At 34.9% G+C, this 17,269-nt stretch overlaps 2 protein-coding genes across 3 annotated transcripts; one reads left to right on the plus strand and one right to left on the minus strand.

Annotated features, from left to right (window-relative positions):
• The first annotated feature begins 1,897 nt into the window (after window positions 1–1,897).
• LOC107870259 (spliceosome-associated protein 130 A) lies at window positions 1,898–8,363 on the plus strand. 2 transcript variants are annotated; one of them, XM_016716725.2, is made up of 4 exons: window positions 1,898–5,087; window positions 5,829–6,320; window positions 7,052–7,206; window positions 7,989–8,363. In XM_016716725.2, the coding sequence occupies exons 1-3, from the start codon at window positions 2,082–2,084 to the stop codon at window positions 7,187–7,189; spliced, it is 3,636 nt and encodes a 1,211-aa protein (XP_016572211.1). In that variant the 5' UTR covers window positions 1,898–2,081; the 3' UTR covers window positions 7,190–7,206; window positions 7,989–8,363. The 2 variants fall into 2 exon arrangements, with proteins under 2 accessions (XP_016572211.1, XP_016572212.1); XM_016716726.2 differs by having other exon boundaries at window positions 8,013–8,363.
• Window positions 8,364–9,282: 919 nt separating this feature from the next.
• On the minus strand, window positions 9,283–15,157 carry LOC107870261 (caffeoylshikimate esterase). The gene is made up of 7 exons (XM_016716727.2): window positions 14,936–15,157; window positions 14,815–14,847; window positions 14,596–14,722; window positions 13,659–13,805; window positions 13,073–13,203; window positions 10,700–10,837; window positions 9,283–9,880 (listed from the first exon to the last, which is right to left on the minus strand). Exons 1-7 carry the CDS (start codon window positions 14,936–14,938, stop codon window positions 9,506–9,508), a joined length of 954 nt encoding a protein of 317 aa, XP_016572213.1. The 5' UTR covers window positions 14,939–15,157; the 3' UTR covers window positions 9,283–9,505.
• Between the last annotated feature and the right edge of the window lie 2,112 nt (window positions 15,158–17,269).

The raw sequence follows: 17,269 nt of genomic DNA on the forward strand, positions 1-17,269 counted from the left end.
ATAGTATCCCTACCCACATTATGCAATATACTAAGCTTCCCCAAACAATCTCCAAACAAATAGACAAAATTCAAAGGGATTTTGTATGGGGATCAAAACATAACAAGAAAAAAATGCATCTTATGGGCTGGAATACAATCACCAAGCTAAGATATAAGAGGGCTAGGTATTCATAAAGCTAAGATCAGAAATCAAGCTTTCCATGCAAAGTTGGCATGGAGAATCTTCAATAAACCAAACTCCTTTGGGCTTCCGTACTATTAGCAAAGTACTCCATCCTGGGAAGACCGGATAACTTTCAAAACAGTCCGGCCTAAAAATAGCAGCAGTACCTGAAAGAACATTATCCGTGGTTGGGAGGTCTGTTTGAATTGTTCAAATTGGGAACTTGGGAATGGGGAAAAAATTTGAGTTTGGAAGGATTTGTGGTCCTCTTTTAATATTCCTCTAAGGAACTTAATTCATACAACTTTGAACAAAAAAGATGAAGAACACACTGTGGACTTTTTGATTAATCATGGGAAATGGAATCTTAATACTTTAAGCTACAACCTTCCCAGGAACATAGTCGAAGTAATCATCGCTACCACCATCCAGTAACACAACCTTAACGATAAGATGTAATGTTTTCTCGCGCCAGGGAATCGTTTCTCCACAACTATGGCTTACCATTATCTATTTCAAAAGACTTTCCGTTATACTGAAGCTAACTACAACTATAAATGGATTTAGAAATTCAAGTGCCATAATAAAATTAAGTTTTTTCTTTGGCTTTGCGTACATAACAGACTTCTGGCAAAGCAATTCCTAAACCAAATAGGAATTGACATTGATCCTAGATGTAGCATTTGTAGTAAGCCGGAAACCACTGCCTATATCTTGAGGGAATGTCCTTTGGCACTACAGTTCTGGCATATTAACAACCTTACCGAGATTATAGAGCCTCTTAACGACCTCAATCTTAAAGAATGGTTCAACAGAATTAGGAGAATGAGCAACAAACGCATAGGAACCTACTTGAATTGGAGTGATGTCTTTCCTTTTTATCTATGAAATACTTGGCTAACAAGAAATGACAACTCCTTTAACAATAAGAAAAATCCTATTCCTGCTACCCTTTCCTATAATCACGCTCTAGAATATCATATGCTAGTTATTAACCAAAGCTCTCCAAAAAATAATTGCTTCAAGTCTTGGGTTCCCCTTCGAATGGATGGAAATTCAACATTGACAGTTCTTTTGACTATAGCAGTAGGAAATGTGGAGTAGGAGGTTTATTTCGCGATAACAAGGATAACTGTATAAAAGGCTTCCACTCAAGGGTTAGTGTAACTTCAACACTTGAGGTTGAAATCACTGCACTCTACTTTGGTTTATCTATAGCAGTGCGTTTAAAATGCAGCAAACTGAGCATTGCCACTGATTCTATGATCTTAGCTACACTATGTACTAATTATATTGTGACTGACATTAATCTCATTACATCGTGTAGGGTTCTTCTTCAGCAGTTGGGGAGACCGCAGGTGTGCCATGAGGGACGGCAGGCAAATAGAGCTGCGGATAGACTTGCTAGGGTGGGTAGAAGGATGGAAACAAACCAGCTTTTTGAGGAATGGACAATTCCTCATAGAAATAAACAAGGAAGGAACTTCTTTTGCAGGGTCTGGCGAACCCTTAGTATCTACCGTATGTACTAATAGTAGTGGTGATGAACTCGCTACGTTGCAGGCCTCAGCTACAGCTCTGTATGATGCTTTTTAGTATTTAAATAAAATCTCCTTTTCAACCAAAAAAAAAAAAAAAGGTACTAAACAATTGATATTTATAAAAATTATCCATTTTCTTTTATTTTTTTTTTTGTAATAAAGATAAAACAACTCATTTTAGAATCATTTCCCGTAAATTGTTGTCCCTCATGGACCGACCCCCTTGGGGCCACCCGGTCCAAAACAAATCGGAGCTCCATTTCTTTACACCCCCTACGATTTATACCCCAAAAAAAAAACATTTCAAAATCTTACTTCTCATTTCTTCTTTCCCAAAACCCTAAATCCCCAAATCTCAACTAGGGTTTTACCACTATGTATCTCTACAGTCTCACTCTTCAACAACCCACCGGAATACTCTCTGCAATCAACGGAAATTTCTCCGGCGGCAAAGTACAAGAACTCATTATCGCACGTGGCAAAACCCTAGATCTCCTTCGACCCGATGATAATGGTAAGCTTCAAACACTTTTATCCGTTGAAATATTCGGTACTATACGTTCACTAGCTCAATTTCGATTAACCGGTGCACAAAAGGATTACATTGTAATCGGGTCGGATTCGGGTCGGATCGTAATACTGGAATATAATAAGGAGAAAAATTGTTTCGATAAAATACATCAAGAGACATTTGGTAAATCGGGTTGTAGACGGATAGTACCTGGTCAGTATTTAGCAATTGACCCGAAAGGGAGAGCGGTTATGATTGGTGCTTGTGAGAAGCAGAAATTAGTGTATGTTTTGAATAGGGATACGTCGGCTAGGTTAACGATTTCGTCGCCGTTAGAAGCGCATAAGAGTCATACCATTACGTTTTCAATATGTGGTGTTGATTGTGGATTTGATAACCCGATATTCGCTGCGATTGAGTTGGATTACGCGGAGGCTGATCAGGATCCGACTGGGCAAGCTGCGAATGAAGCGCAGAAGCATTTGACGTTTTATGAGTTGGATTTGGGACTTAATCATGTTTCGAGGAAGTGGTCAGAGCAAGTTGATAATGGGGCGAATTTGCTTGTTACTGTTCCGGGAGGTGGTGATGGACCGAGTGGTGTGCTTGTTTGTGCGGAGAATTTTGTGATTTATAAGAATCAGGGACATCCTGATGTTAGGGCGGTTATTCCTAGGAGGGTTGATTTGCCTGCAGAAAGGGGAGTTTTGATTGTTTCGGCTGCTATGCATAAGCAGAAATCAATGTTTTTCTTTCTTTTGCAAACGGAATATGGAGATATCTTTAAGGTGACGTTGGAACACGATAATGACAGGGTTAATGAGTTAAAGATCAAGTATTTTGATACGATTCCGGTTACTTCTTCGTTGTGTGTGTTGAAGTCGGGGTTCCTATTTGCTTCGTCAGAGTTTGGTAATCATGCGTTGTATCAGTTTCAGGCGATAGGAGAAGACCCAGATGTTGAAGCTTCATCATCGACGTTAATGGAAACTGAAGAAGGGTTTCAGCCTGTATTTTTCCAGCCAAGAAAGCTAAAGAATCTTGTTAGGATCGATCAGGTTGAGAGTTTGATGCCAATCATGGACATGAAAATCGTAAATCTTTTTGAGGAAGAAACTCCACAAATATTTTCACTTTGTGGGAGGGGTCCTCGGTCTTCATTGCGCATACTTAGGCCTGGTTTAGCTGTTAGTGAAATGGCTGTGTCACAGCTTCCTGGTGTTCCGAGTGCTGTCTGGACTGTGAAAAAGAATGTCAATGATGAGTTTGATGCCTATATTGTTGTCTCTTTTGCGAATGCAACTCTTGTGCTTTCTATTGGTGAGACAGTTGAAGAAGTTAGTGACAGTGGGTTTCTGGATACTACTCCATCTCTTTCTGTTTCATTAATTGGTGATGATTCATTAATGCAAGTTCATCCCAGTGGAATAAGGCATATTAGGGAAGATGGTCGTATTAATGAATGGAGAACTCCTGGAAAGAGAACTATTGTCAAGGTTGGATCCAATAGACTTCAAGTGGTAATTGCATTAAGTGGAGGGGAGCTCATATATTTTGAAGTGGATATGACTGGACAGTTGATGGAAGTCGAGAAGCATGAGATGTCAGGTGATGTTGCTTGTCTAGATATTGCTCCTGTTCCTGAGGGAAGACAAAGGTCTCGTTTCCTTGCAGTTGGATCATATGATAACACTATTCGCATCTTGTCATTGGACCCTGATGACTGTATGCAGGTTCTGAGCCTGCAAAGTGTGTCTTCACCGCCTGAGTCTCTACTTTTTCTTGAAGTCCAGGCCTCTGTTGGTGGAGAGGATGGTGCAGATCACCCTGCCAGCCTTTTTCTTAATGCTGGTTTACAAAATGGAGTTTTATTCAGGACTGTGGTGGATATGATAACTGGGCAGCTTTCAGATGCACGTTCACGTTTCTTGGGTCTTAGAGCCCCTAAGCTCTTTTCCATTGTTGTGAGAGGACGGCGTGCTATGCTATGCTTGTCAAGTAGACCATGGCTTGGTTATATACACCAAGGGCATTTTCTTTTGACGCCTTTATCATATGAGACACTTGAATTTGCAGCCTCGTTTTCATCTGATCAATGTGCAGAAGGTGTGGTAGCGGTTGCTGGGGATGCATTGAGGGTCTTCACAATAGAGAGATTGGGTGAGACTTTCAATGAAACAGCTATACCTGTAAGGTATACACCAAGAAGGTTTGTTCTTCAACCCAAACGGAAGATGGTGATAATGATTGAGAGTGATCAGGGAGCTTACACTGCAGAAGAGCGTGAAGCTGCCAAAAAAGAGTGCTTCGATGCAGCTGGGAATGTTGAAAATGGAAATGCAGAACAAATGGAGAATGGTGAAGATGAGGATGGTAATGATCCACTATCTGATGAACAATATGGTTATCCTAAGTCAGAGTCAGGAAGATGGGTTTCCTGCATCAGAGTCCTTGATCCAAGGACAACACAAACCACTTGTCTGCTAGAGCTTCAGGATAATGAGGCTGCCTTTAGCATATGCACTGTTAATTTCCATGACAAGGAGCATGGAGCTCTGTTAGCTGTTGGTACTGCCAAGGGCCTCCAGTTTTGGCCCAAAAAGTCGTTTGAATCAGCATACATTCATATATACAAGTTTAAAGAGGATGGGAAGGTCCTAGAGCTTTTGCACAAGACACAGGTAGATGGTGTGCCTCTTGCACTATGTCAGTTCCAAGGAAGACTACTGGCTGGTATTGGGTCCGTTCTTAGGTTGTATGACTTGGGGAAGAAAAGACTGCTCCGAAAATGTGAGAACAAGCTATTCCCCAACTCAATCACAACTATCCATACCTATCGTGATCGGATTTATGTTGGTGACATGCAAGAGGTATGTTCGTTGTAAATATTCTGCTCATACGTAAGAGGAATTATTGCAGTAGTTTGTACTCTCTGAATACTATTTATTTGATTTAATTTTGAGAGGGAAGTTGTTTTTTGCATTCTATTCTAATGACATAGTTTGAAACTAATGTCGGGGCTAGAAAAGTAATCTAATGACTGGGCATGACAATTGAGCTATCGTGATTTGTTGCCTGTGAGCTTTTTGTATGAAATGATATATAGCTTTTAGAACATTCTGCATTAAGTTGTTATAAAATCATAAAACTAGTTAAGTTCATTGTTTTAAATAGCCTGAAACTAATATCCGTTTGCCAAGTCATCTATCTTTTTTTTTAAATCATAAATTAAAATTGCCACATAGAATAACGTAACGGAAGTTTTATTTCTCCTGTCCCGGAGTAGCACAATGAATGTTAGTTGCATGATTATCTCTTAGCCAACTGACTAATTATATTCATAATTATGTCTTAGTTGCATGATTATATGTTAGCCAGCTGACTAATTAAATCCATATTATTTACATCTTACGTATAATTTTTCTTCTACTAAATGTATATTTATGACAGAGTGACTGAATTGGCCGTTTAAGTCCGTAAAGGTAGACTGATGGTTAGGGTACACATCTTCTAACAATAACATGTCTTTGGATTCTTTAAAAATATTCATTGATGTTATTTTATGAAGTGTTGATTTCTACTGATCTGCTACAATTGTTCACTTCTTACAGTCATTCCACTACTGCAAGTATAGACGTGATGAAAATCAACTGTACATATTTGCTGATGACACAGTTCCTAGATGGCTAACTGCAGCACAGCATGTAGATTTTGACACTGTCGCAGGAGCTGATAAGTTTGGGAATATCTACTTTGTGAGATTACCTCAGGATGTCTCAGATGAGATTGAAGAAGATCCTACTGGTGGAAAAATAAAATGGGAGCAGGGGAAGCTTAATGGAGCCCCAAACAAGGTTGAAGAAATAGTGCAATTTCATGTTGGTGATGTGGTGTCTTGCTTGCAAAGGGCATCACTTATTCCAGGAGGGGGCGAATGTATAATCTACGGGACTGTGATGGGGAGCGTCGGGGCAATGCTTCCATTTACCTCGAGGGATGATGTTGACTTCTTCTCTCATTTGGAGATGCATTTAAGGCAGGAGTTCCCACCTTTATGTGGCAGGGATCACATGGCCTACAGATCTGCCTACTTCCCAGTTAAGGTAGGCTTGTACTTGCTCAATCAGCTATTTCCTTAATGTTCCAAATTCAAATGTGGAAAATGCGATTTACCTACTTCGTTTGATGTCCTGGTTGGCAGCAAACGTATGCTAGTGTGGTAAATGAATGTAGGTGAATTTCCTTGGGAATCTGACGTTGATGCTGAAGTATAATTGGCTACTTCACAAAACTTGGTTGGTAGGAAGTTAACTTGATGTGCCCTAGATCACCATTAAAATGTTTAACACATTAATCGCTACTCATTTGAGAAAATTAAAAGCTGGATCACCAAAAACTTGGGCAGTGTTGGAACAACAAACCTTCTTGTGCTACATGGAACATACATGGCTGCGTCCTCCAGCCTATATCCTGATAAGTGCAACTTTGTCATGCCTTATATTTTTGACAATGAGCAATTTAATGGCCTTGTGATTGTTCCTTTTTTTCCTTGCTTTCAGTATTGTGAAATGTTGTATGTTTTGGACAAAAGTGAATTCTTAGTCGCCACATGCTGTCTCTATGTTTACCAAGATGACTTTTTGTCGCTAGTTGCATTTTTGACTGTTGGATTATGCAGTTTTAGTGAACCTGCTACAAGTTTCAGTTTTGACAAATTAACTAGATTGCATTGTACTGCAGAGAGTCGATGCTCTTTTCATTTCATCTACATCAGCTTGATTACCCAATATTAATTTCATGTTGTTGATAAAGAGATGTTGAAACTATTTTGCAGGATGTGATAGATGGAGACTTGTGCGAACAGTTCCCAACCTTGCCCATGGATATGCAGCGCAAAATTGCGGATGAGTTGGATAGGACACCAGGCGAGATTCTGAAAAAGCTTGAAGAAATAAGAAACAAAATTATATAAGAACATGTTTAGATGAGGTAGATTTCCTTTTCTTTACATATAATAGCTTTTCATATTTGATATTTTTTTAGATAACCATTGAGTCCCAGTAAGTTTGCACGTGCTTCGACTAATCCACCAAGTACTTGTACCTTATATTATAGCATTTATTTTTAGTAGCTTTTTCCACCAAGATTTGGAATGATGAGAAGAATTCACCTAGTGTAATAGAATTTGGACCTTGTTCCCCATGTTGTTATTCCAACTCTTCAACTTTCACGGGTTGTTAGACACAGTTAATATTGTTAATTGTCTTCTAAAAGAAAAGCAAGTTTCAAGTGAATTAGTTTTCGAATCTCAATTACAACACTTGGTGCGAGTTCATCTGCTTCAACCTTGGTGGGCACGATTGTCTTGGCAAGCTATTTTCATGAGCTAAACAAGCTGTTGTTAGATCGGTCGAGGTGTACACACAAGCTGGTTTGAACACCACATATATCGAAAAGGAAAAAAAAGGAGAGCTTAAGTTTTTATACGCTTTCTAATTTATATATGGCTTGGAAACTCGATCAAGTTTTGCCTGTGATTAATTAGTTGAATTGTCCTGTCAATCAATTCTTGTTGCGCTGTAGTAGTACATCAATATGCCATCTGTTCAGGGAATGCTCAAGCACTTCTTTGTGAGGTCAAATAATGTCCTCTCTTTCTCTTTGTTACATCAACTGCCATTTGCCCAGGAGCCGAAAGATTTCTATATGCAAACTGTCATGTTTGTTCTTTTTGGTATTAACCACTCAAAGTTGATTTTTTTTACGACTAGGTGATGATTTTAGTCAATTTCCAGCCAGGGGACGCTCATGTGGCATGATAGGAGGGAGCATGCTGCAGAAAGCTATGGATGTTTCATTTGATTGATTTGACTAGGTGATGGTTTTAGTCAATTTCAGCAGGCACTCCGAGCTGTCTTCACTGAAGAAATACTTGAAGAAAAGATCCAGAGTAAATTATCGCCAAGCTCTTCTCTGTTGTAATTATGCTGTAGCCTAGTTTGTTTACTGATTTTTGTAGCAAATTACCAGTTAAACTGAATTTAGTGTATTTCCAGTTTGTCTCCGAGAAATGTAGTCACAATGCAGAGATTGAGTAACTTGCTCTAAATTTGTGAAGGACTTGTCTTCTGAGGGTTTGATTTTCATAGTCTCTTAGCCTAGAGTCATCTCCCTTTTTCGTTATATCTTTACATTCTGGATAAGAGTTTGGACTTCTATGTTGACATTGTGTTCTCTAGGACTCAAAGAAAACTAACCCTTGAGCTAAGGTTTGCCAGATACATTCCGGCACCCTCGTGGTCGTAAATGAGGGTATTTCTTGGTCACTTAAAGAAGTAATCCATTCAGTTCATTTGACTTCTTCCACACTGTATCAAGATCTTGCATTTATTTCATCCTCTATGAGAGTATGTTTGAGAAACTTTTGTTAAAATTTTGATATGCTATTCTGTTAGCATATTATGGAGCAATGAAGAAGGCATACTCCACTGATTTCCTCTATAACGTCGTGGGGTGCGTGTGTCGGTTTCTCCGCCTCTGAGTCTGTAGACATGGGTTCGGCAACATTTTTGTTGTTGGATGTGCAAACAATAAAAGGAAAGGAAAGGAACCACATATAAAAATAGTGTTATTAATGTGATATCTTTTGGGGAAAACAGTGTGCTACGATTACAAGAAAGCATCTTTGAAGTGTTTTAGCTCAACATTTGTGAAATTTGTGAAAGTAGTTTTGCTCACAAATGGACTGAACTACTAAAAAATATATATAAAGTTGTGGTTTTGCCCCTCTTTGGGCAAACCCTATTAATATGTCTTTTTTCCTGCACCAAACTATTTGCCAAACGGTGTTAATGGTGTTGGTTTTTGTTTGCCCATTTTTAGGCGAACTATCCGTCTTGTTACATAAAAAAAAAAACGAACTGTCCATTTTGACTCCTACACTTGAAAAACTATTTCTTTTAGCTCCGGACTCTTTCTTTTAGCTCCGGACTCTTTGGATTACATACCTTGACACATCTTGTGAAATTTGTAACTCTGCACTAAGAGGGTTTGAGGAAATATAGCTTGACAAATAACATCTTGTGAAATTTGTATTCTCAACATTTGAAGAGTCCGAGCAACATAGCTTCTAACATATAACACCTTATGAACTCTTTAACTGAACATTATAAAGTAGAACTAGTGGCAAAAAAAAAAAAAAAAAAATTTTGTATTGTCCCCTTTTTTTTTTGTTTTTTTTTTTTTTTTTTTTTTTTTTTAATTTACAAGAAAATCAAATCCACATTTCCTAACTGCTGCTGATTTTTTGATCATTTGCTTGCTTTTGTTGCCTCTCTAGCCTTGAGTTACCCATCCTTATTTTCTCCTCTAACCACTTGACAATGTCCGCGAAGACGATGTCTCTATTCTGTGGAAATTCACCGTAGGAGAGCGAATGCCACATCCCGGGGTACAACTTGAAGCTCTTATCGACGCTCGATGCCTTTTCGTATAGGAGTTTGCTTACAGAGGGATCAGTGACAGTGTCATCTTCACCATGAACTATGAGAAATGGCAATGTCACTTCTTCAAGTCTTTGTTCTAAATCCATACTGACTGTCATTAGTTGGTGTGCTGTTTGTAGCCTGGGCTTTCCCTTGTAGCAATATGGGTTGTTTCTAATCTGCAGTCACAAACAAGTTCAGGTCGGCTATATGAATCCTTACTAGATATGCTGCTTCATATAATATATTAGGGAAAAATTACATGACATTACAACTTTTCTTTACTAAACTACATAATCCCTATCACTTTTATTAATTACCTAAATCTCTTTTTTTTAAAAAAAAAAGAGCCAGATACATTCACAAACACATCAATTTTCAGATACATAATTCAAAAACACATCAATTTTCAGATACATAATTCAAATTATGTATCTCTCATTGGTCTAGTTAATGTTAAATGGTTTTAGAAATTGATGCATCTCAGTGATTAAAATTATGTATCCAAATGTTAATTATGTATCCGAGCAAAAATGAAGTAATTAATTGTTACATTTTTTAATTCAAAATTATGTATCTCAACTTCAAAATTATGTATTCAGATGTTAATTATGTATCCAAAAATTACGAAATAAGGGATTATTTGAAATTTAGCAAAGAATAGGGATAAAAAGTGATTTTGGATAAACTTAATGAGATTTATGTAAGTTTTACTTATATTAGAGGGTGATAAATGGACAGTTTGAACAAAATTTAAGCTTGTCTAAATGAAATAGGGCCCACTACCCACTTTTCAGCCCCATCTTTGAAAAATAGTCATGCAGTTTTACAAATTTAGCCTAGATCAACTCAGCTTTTAGATTAACTGAATTTGGACAAGTCAATGACTCGTATCGAACAATATGGATGGACTACAACAACAATAATATACCCAGTGTATGAACTAATTTTATCACCCTCTAAAAAAGAAAATATCAATAAGAAAATAAAGTTGTTACCTCTTTTCTAACTTGAGGGTCTCTAAAAGCTAAATCAACAACATCTTGAGTTGGAACTATTCTCCATGTTGGAATAAAATTGCAAAGTTTGGTCAAAACACTTATCACCATTGGATGTGGCCTCATATCTTCTGCAATCTGTTTGAAAGAAAAAAATGAAAAAATCAATAAAAACATAACACACAAAATTATAGAGAGGTTCTGATAGACCATCGGTTCAAGATAAAAAATAATCAATTAGAAAATATAATAGAGGTACCAGATACAACACACAAAACTCAAGACAAAAATATGAAAAAATGGAGAAGTCAATTACAAAATTAACACTTTGATCAACCCTTTTTATATAATCAAGAAATCTTTCGAGGGTTAGTGGTGCATGGTTTAAAATTAATCAAGGGACATGCATGTTCCTAGCTCTATTCTTTTCTACGTAAATACTATACTTTTATCTATAACAGAGTTTAAATCAATGACGTGCGTCTAATTCACAAAATAACATGTGTTTCCTTTTTACCTTCTTTTATAACTAAAATTTTTCGTGAGGATTAGTGGGACACGGTTTGAAACTCGATGTATAATGAGAGAAAAAAAAGATCATTTAAATTGCATGATGATAATTTTCATAAAATATCTCTTTGATTTTTAGAGGCTATTATTAGTGACGCAAAAGAGACACTCTACAACCAAACCAAACAAACTTTAAACTAATCAATATAATTGTGGATATTATCAAAGCTTGTTTCCATAAAGTTAGTAAATGTCAATTTAAACACAAAATTAATAGTTTAGAAAAAAAAAACAAATTGAAGGTTTGGTACTAATAATTCAATTATTATGCAAATTGATTTCGTTTTCGTGGAGTTAGTTGAGCGTCTAATCAAAATGACAATCGCTAATATTAGGTGATTTCTTTTCATTTTGCCGAATGTTGATGGAGAGTTATTTAGCAATTGTTGGTAGTAAGAGGTGACACGCGTTGGAAACCAAAAAAAAAAAGCGGTGACATGCGTCATCTAAAATTAGTCAAGGTACACATAGTTGACTCGAATATCACAATTATAAATTTTTAGAAAAATAAAAACAAAAACAAAATAGTAATGTTATTGTCAAGGTGCACCTAAGTGCTCGTTTGGTTGGAAAATAAGTTATTTCGAGATTGTTATTACACACTTAAAATGGAATAAAATAATGCTACAATCCCGTAATAACTAATCTCGAGATAAATTATTCCACAAATTTTATTTAGATCAAGTATGAAGTAAATTCATTATAAAATTAATTACTCCTTATCTCACGTACCAAACCAGCAATAACTTAGACAAATTAGGTAATTAAGTTGCTTTCATAGGGTAAGTAAAGTGTCAAATGGTTGCAACATTTCTTCAACCTAACCCCAAAATAAATTTTAAAAACAATAGCAAAAAGAAATCTGATTTCAAAAAAATTGAGTTCGACTATATGAATTTTTACTATATAGATTTGTCCATTTAATTTAATTATAATATTATATAAAATAAAATTTAAAACATGCAAAATACCACCCACCCTTATGCCCCATGCAAGGGACCAAATAGGGAAAAAAAAAAAACTAAAAAGTTCAGCAACTTTATTTATTTATTCACTGAAAAGGACTGTTAATTTTATTTAATTATTATATTAACAATTAATTAGATTTGACCAAAACCAAGTAAAAACAATTTGCTTTTCCATGAACCAAGCCTGCTTACACGTTCTAATTAATATGGTCAAAACACTAACCACTCCCTACACCCAGTACCCCACTCCACCCCCTCTAAAAGAAAAAAATATTTTTTATTTATTAAATAAAACACAAGTGGAAATAAAAAATAAAATATAGGAATCTTCTTTCCAAAGAGGAGGTGGTTGGTTTACAATTTCGAATTTTTAAATACCGAAAGGGTGACAGATATTTTGTGAAATTAATCAAGTTATGTGAAAATTGGCTCGAACACTATAGTTATCAAAAAAAAAATTCTCTCACATCCATCTTTAATTATCCATTTTTTAATTTTGAAATATCTATAATACTTGTCCAATTTATAAAATCAATGCATAACTTAACTAATTCTACTAATTTTTTCCTTAGAATTAAATACGATTCATTGTCGAATGTTTTTCTCAAAGCATTAAATTTATTATATTGCTAGGATAATATGAAAAAATTATCCTTATCATTTATTGTTTCTTAATTCACATGTGTCAGTAGAAATGTGAACAAATAAAGCTAAACGAAGGAAATAACTTATTAAATTACGAATAAATTATTTATCATATTAAATAAACTTTTAACGTAAAAAAAAGTTCAAACTAAAATTTCTGAATTCTGTCGAACCCTTAAAACAAACATACCTTACACATTGGAGCAATTAAAACAGCGCCATCCCAAAATTCAGGTTGTTTTCTGTGTAAAAGAAGAGCTACAGCTCCTCCCATGGATTCACCCATCAATATTCTCATTTTCTTTTTATTCTCCTTTTTTTCTGCATTTATTTATTACAAAAAAAAAAAAACAACCAAAAAAATAAGAATAAGTCAAAATTCACAAATTATTCAAAATAAAAAAAATTAAATAAATCCCAAGAAAATAGGAATGAAAATAAATAAACACATGGCCTTTAGAAAAAGTCAACTTGATTCATTGAATCATATGGGGTTTTAGTAAAACATTTAATCATAAGATTCTTTACATTAGGTGTAATTTAACATGTTATAATAAATTATTCATTTTTTTTTTCAAACGACCGTATAATCAGATCATAAAATATTACAATAAAGCAGAATAAAGTACTTTATCCTTAATTACAGGTATCAAATTCACAACTTATAAATGACAATGTCTTTAACAGGTACCGAATATCGAGTGGAAAATCTTTTTTTATTTTTTTTGAAAAATAAACAAATTAAAAAAGTTTTAAAAAATGAAAAATAAATTTACCAGAAATTTTGGAATAATGCTGAAAACAATCATCAACAACAGCATTTATGCTAGGTACATATCCTTGAAGTCCTTCTGACTTTCCATGTCCTTCATAATCCACTCCATATACTCCAAATCCTGCTTTTGCTAATCTAATTCCAGCATCTATTTATTTAAAAAAAAAAATCAGTAATTCAGAAATATAACAACATATTCAATATAATCTCATAAGTAGGGTCAGGAGGTCTGAGAGAGCATGTTGTTTCTAATAGACGCTCAACCCATGGACAATGACAATAACATATTTAGTAAAATCCCATTAGTGGTGTGTATCCTTAAGAAAGAGAGACTTGTTGTTTTCTATAGATCCTCGGCGCAGTCCATATAAACAACGAACAATAACAACTTATTTAGTGTATATGACTTTTATCTTTGTAAATTAAAGAGACTGCTCTTTCTAACAGACCCTCGAGCAATAATCCATATATACAAGAACAATAACAACATATCTAGTATATACACGACTCCTATCTTTGTAAGGTAAAGAGGTTGTTGTTTCTGATAGACCCTCGAGCAATAAACCATATATACAGGAACAATAACAACATATTCAGTGTATACACGATTCCTATCTTCGTAAGGTAAAGAGTTCATTGTTTCTGATAGACCCTCGACAAGCGATTCAAATATACAATAACAATAACAACATATCTAGTGTATACACGACTCCTATTTTTACAAGGTAAAGAGGTTGTTATTTCTTATAGACCCTCAACCAGTTATCCATATAAAAACAACAATAACAACATATTCAGTATATACACGACTATTATTATCTTTGTATGATAAAGAGGTTGTTGTTGTTTCTGATAGACCCTCAACCAGTTATCCATATATATAAAATCAATTATAAAGAGGATTTTATTTTATTTTATATTTGAAAAAAATGCTTTACCTTTCATTGATATACTACACTCCAAGGCATATCCATGACAGAGGAAAATCAAAGCTTTTGGTTCACAATCTTTTGGTAACCAATTACATGTGAACAATTTCATTCCTCTTGAATTCAATATATATTCCTGTAAATTCAAAAATATATAACTTAAATCAGAAAAATCCTACTGAATAACAATAATTCTTTTTTTCAAAAAAAAAAAAAATCTTGGCTTACCTCTTCATATCTAACAGTTCCATATTCATTAGCCTGTTATAAAATAAAACAAACAAAACATAAAAATCAAAAATCAATAACAAAATTTAACTAAAAAATATTTAAAGAAAAAAAAACTCACCATGGAGAAGAGTATATCAGAAAAAATCAAAAAAGGAGCTAGAAAGAAGCAAAAGGAAGAATTATAATTATTATTTATATATATATACTCCTCTAATAAGAGTATATATATATATATATAAGGAATATGAAGAATGTTAAATGGAAAAAGGATAAAGGAAATTGGAGTTTTATTATTTAGTAGTAGTAATAAAAAGCAGAAGAAGAAGAAGAAGCAGTATGAGAAAAATTGTGAAGAGATTTGGAGGGGTATTTATAGTAAAATAATTATATGTGGTTTTTATGGAAATGCATTGTCAGCAATCAGCACATATTATCTACGACGGCAATTTGGGTGTTAGGGTATACTTTGTCTTTTCCTTTTTTTTTTTTTTTGTTTCCTACTCGATATCTGGTATTCATTTCGAGATCTGATAATAATGATATAATCGTAAGTTATATTTTTTGGACCCTTCAAAAACATCATCGAGTGCGTATAAGATCCTTCAAAAAACTATATTTTGGGAGGTAGGATATACTTTTTTTTTCATTTTTGATTTTCTATTCGATATTTGGTATCCGTTTTGAGGCCTGATAATAACGACATAATCGTAAGTTATATTTTTTGGACTCTTAAAAAACGTCATCGGGTGTGTATAAGATCCTACAAAAAGTAGTATTTTGGGAGGTAGGGTATACTTTGTCTTTTCCTTTTTTTGTTTCCTACTCGATATCTGGTATTCATTTCGAGACCAGATAATAACGGCATAATCGTGAGTTATATTTTTTGGACTCTTAAAAAAGGTCATCGAGTGCGTGTCAGATCCTTCAAAAGTAGCAATTTTGGTGGCCGGTAGGGTATACTTTGTCTTTTCCTTTTTGGTTTCCGACTCGATATCTGGTATTTGTTTCGAGATCTGATAATAACAGCGTAATCGTATGTTATATTGTTCGGACTCTTCAAAATTGTTATAGGGTGCGTATCAGATTCTTCAAAGTGGTAGGGTATACTTTGTCTTCTTTTTTTTTATTCGATATTATCTGATATCTATTTCGAGACTTGATAATAACAATACAGTCATATGTTATGTCGCTCGAAATCTTTAAAAATGTCATTGATTGCGTATTAGATCCTTCAAAAGTAGCAACTTCAGTGGTAGGGTCTGGATATTTGGTATTCGTTTCGAGGCCCGAGAATAACAGCGTAATCATATGTTATGTTGCTCGGACTCTTTAAAAATGTTATCCGATATGTATCGAATCCTTCAAAAGTAGCAATTTGGGTGGTAGGGTATACTTTGTCTTTTTCTTTTTGGTTTCCTACTCGATATTTGGTATCCGTTTCGACATATGACAATAACAATATAATCATATGCTATGCTGTTCGGACTTTTCAAAAACATCATTGAATGCGTATTGAATCCTTCAAAATAGCAATTTGGATGGTAGGGTATATTTTTCTTTTCCTTTTTGGTTTCTTACTCGATATCTGGTATCAATTTCGAGGCCTGATAATAATGGCACAATCATATGTTGTGTTGATCGGACTCTTCAAAAACGTCATCAGGTGTGCATCAAATCCTTCAAAAAAGTAGCAATTTGGGTGGTAGGGTATACCTTGTCTTTTTCTTTTTGATTTCCTACTTGATATCTGGTGTTCATTTCGAGGCCTGATAGCAATGGAGTAATCATATGTTATGTTGCTCAGACTGTTCAAAACGTTATAAAGTGCGTATCAAATTCTTCAAAAGTAGTAACTTGGAAGATAAGGTAGACTGACTTGGAAGATAAGGTAGACTGTTTTTTTCTTTTTGGTTTCCTACTCGATATCTAGTATTTGTTTTGAGGCCCGTTAATAAAGGTGCAATCATATACTATGTTGTTCAGACTCTTCAAAAACGTCATCGATTACATAGCAGATCCTTCAAAAGTAGCAATTTGAGTGGTAGGGTATACTTTGTCTTTTCTTTTTTGATTTCCTACTTGATATCTGGTATCTGTTTCAAGCCCGATAATAATGATGTAATCATATGTTTTGTTCCTCGGACTGTTCAAAAGCGACGTTGAATGCGTATTGGATCCTTCCAAAATAGTGCATTTTTGGAGAATTCGACACAAATGCGATAACAATCTTGAAGAGTCCAAACAACTTGGGTCATATGTTAGTGCGTTGAAGGATGATTAGTCGAACATTCATGTTTATATATTAAATCTTCAATAACCTTAATGAAATTTTTTACTTTTCACCATCTAACAAAATTCGAATTTGTATTGTAGGGTCCATTTCTTAAGGTGGCGGTCGAAATAGGATTTGGTTTGGTTCCTACGGACTCAAAATTGAGATATCTGATTAAGA

Source organism: Capsicum annuum, chromosome 5, assembly GCF_002878395.1.
Source record: "Capsicum annuum cultivar UCD-10X-F1 chromosome 5, UCD10Xv1.1, whole genome shotgun sequence".
In the NCBI taxonomy this organism is placed as follows: domain Eukaryota; kingdom Viridiplantae; phylum Streptophyta; class Magnoliopsida; order Solanales; family Solanaceae; genus Capsicum; species Capsicum annuum.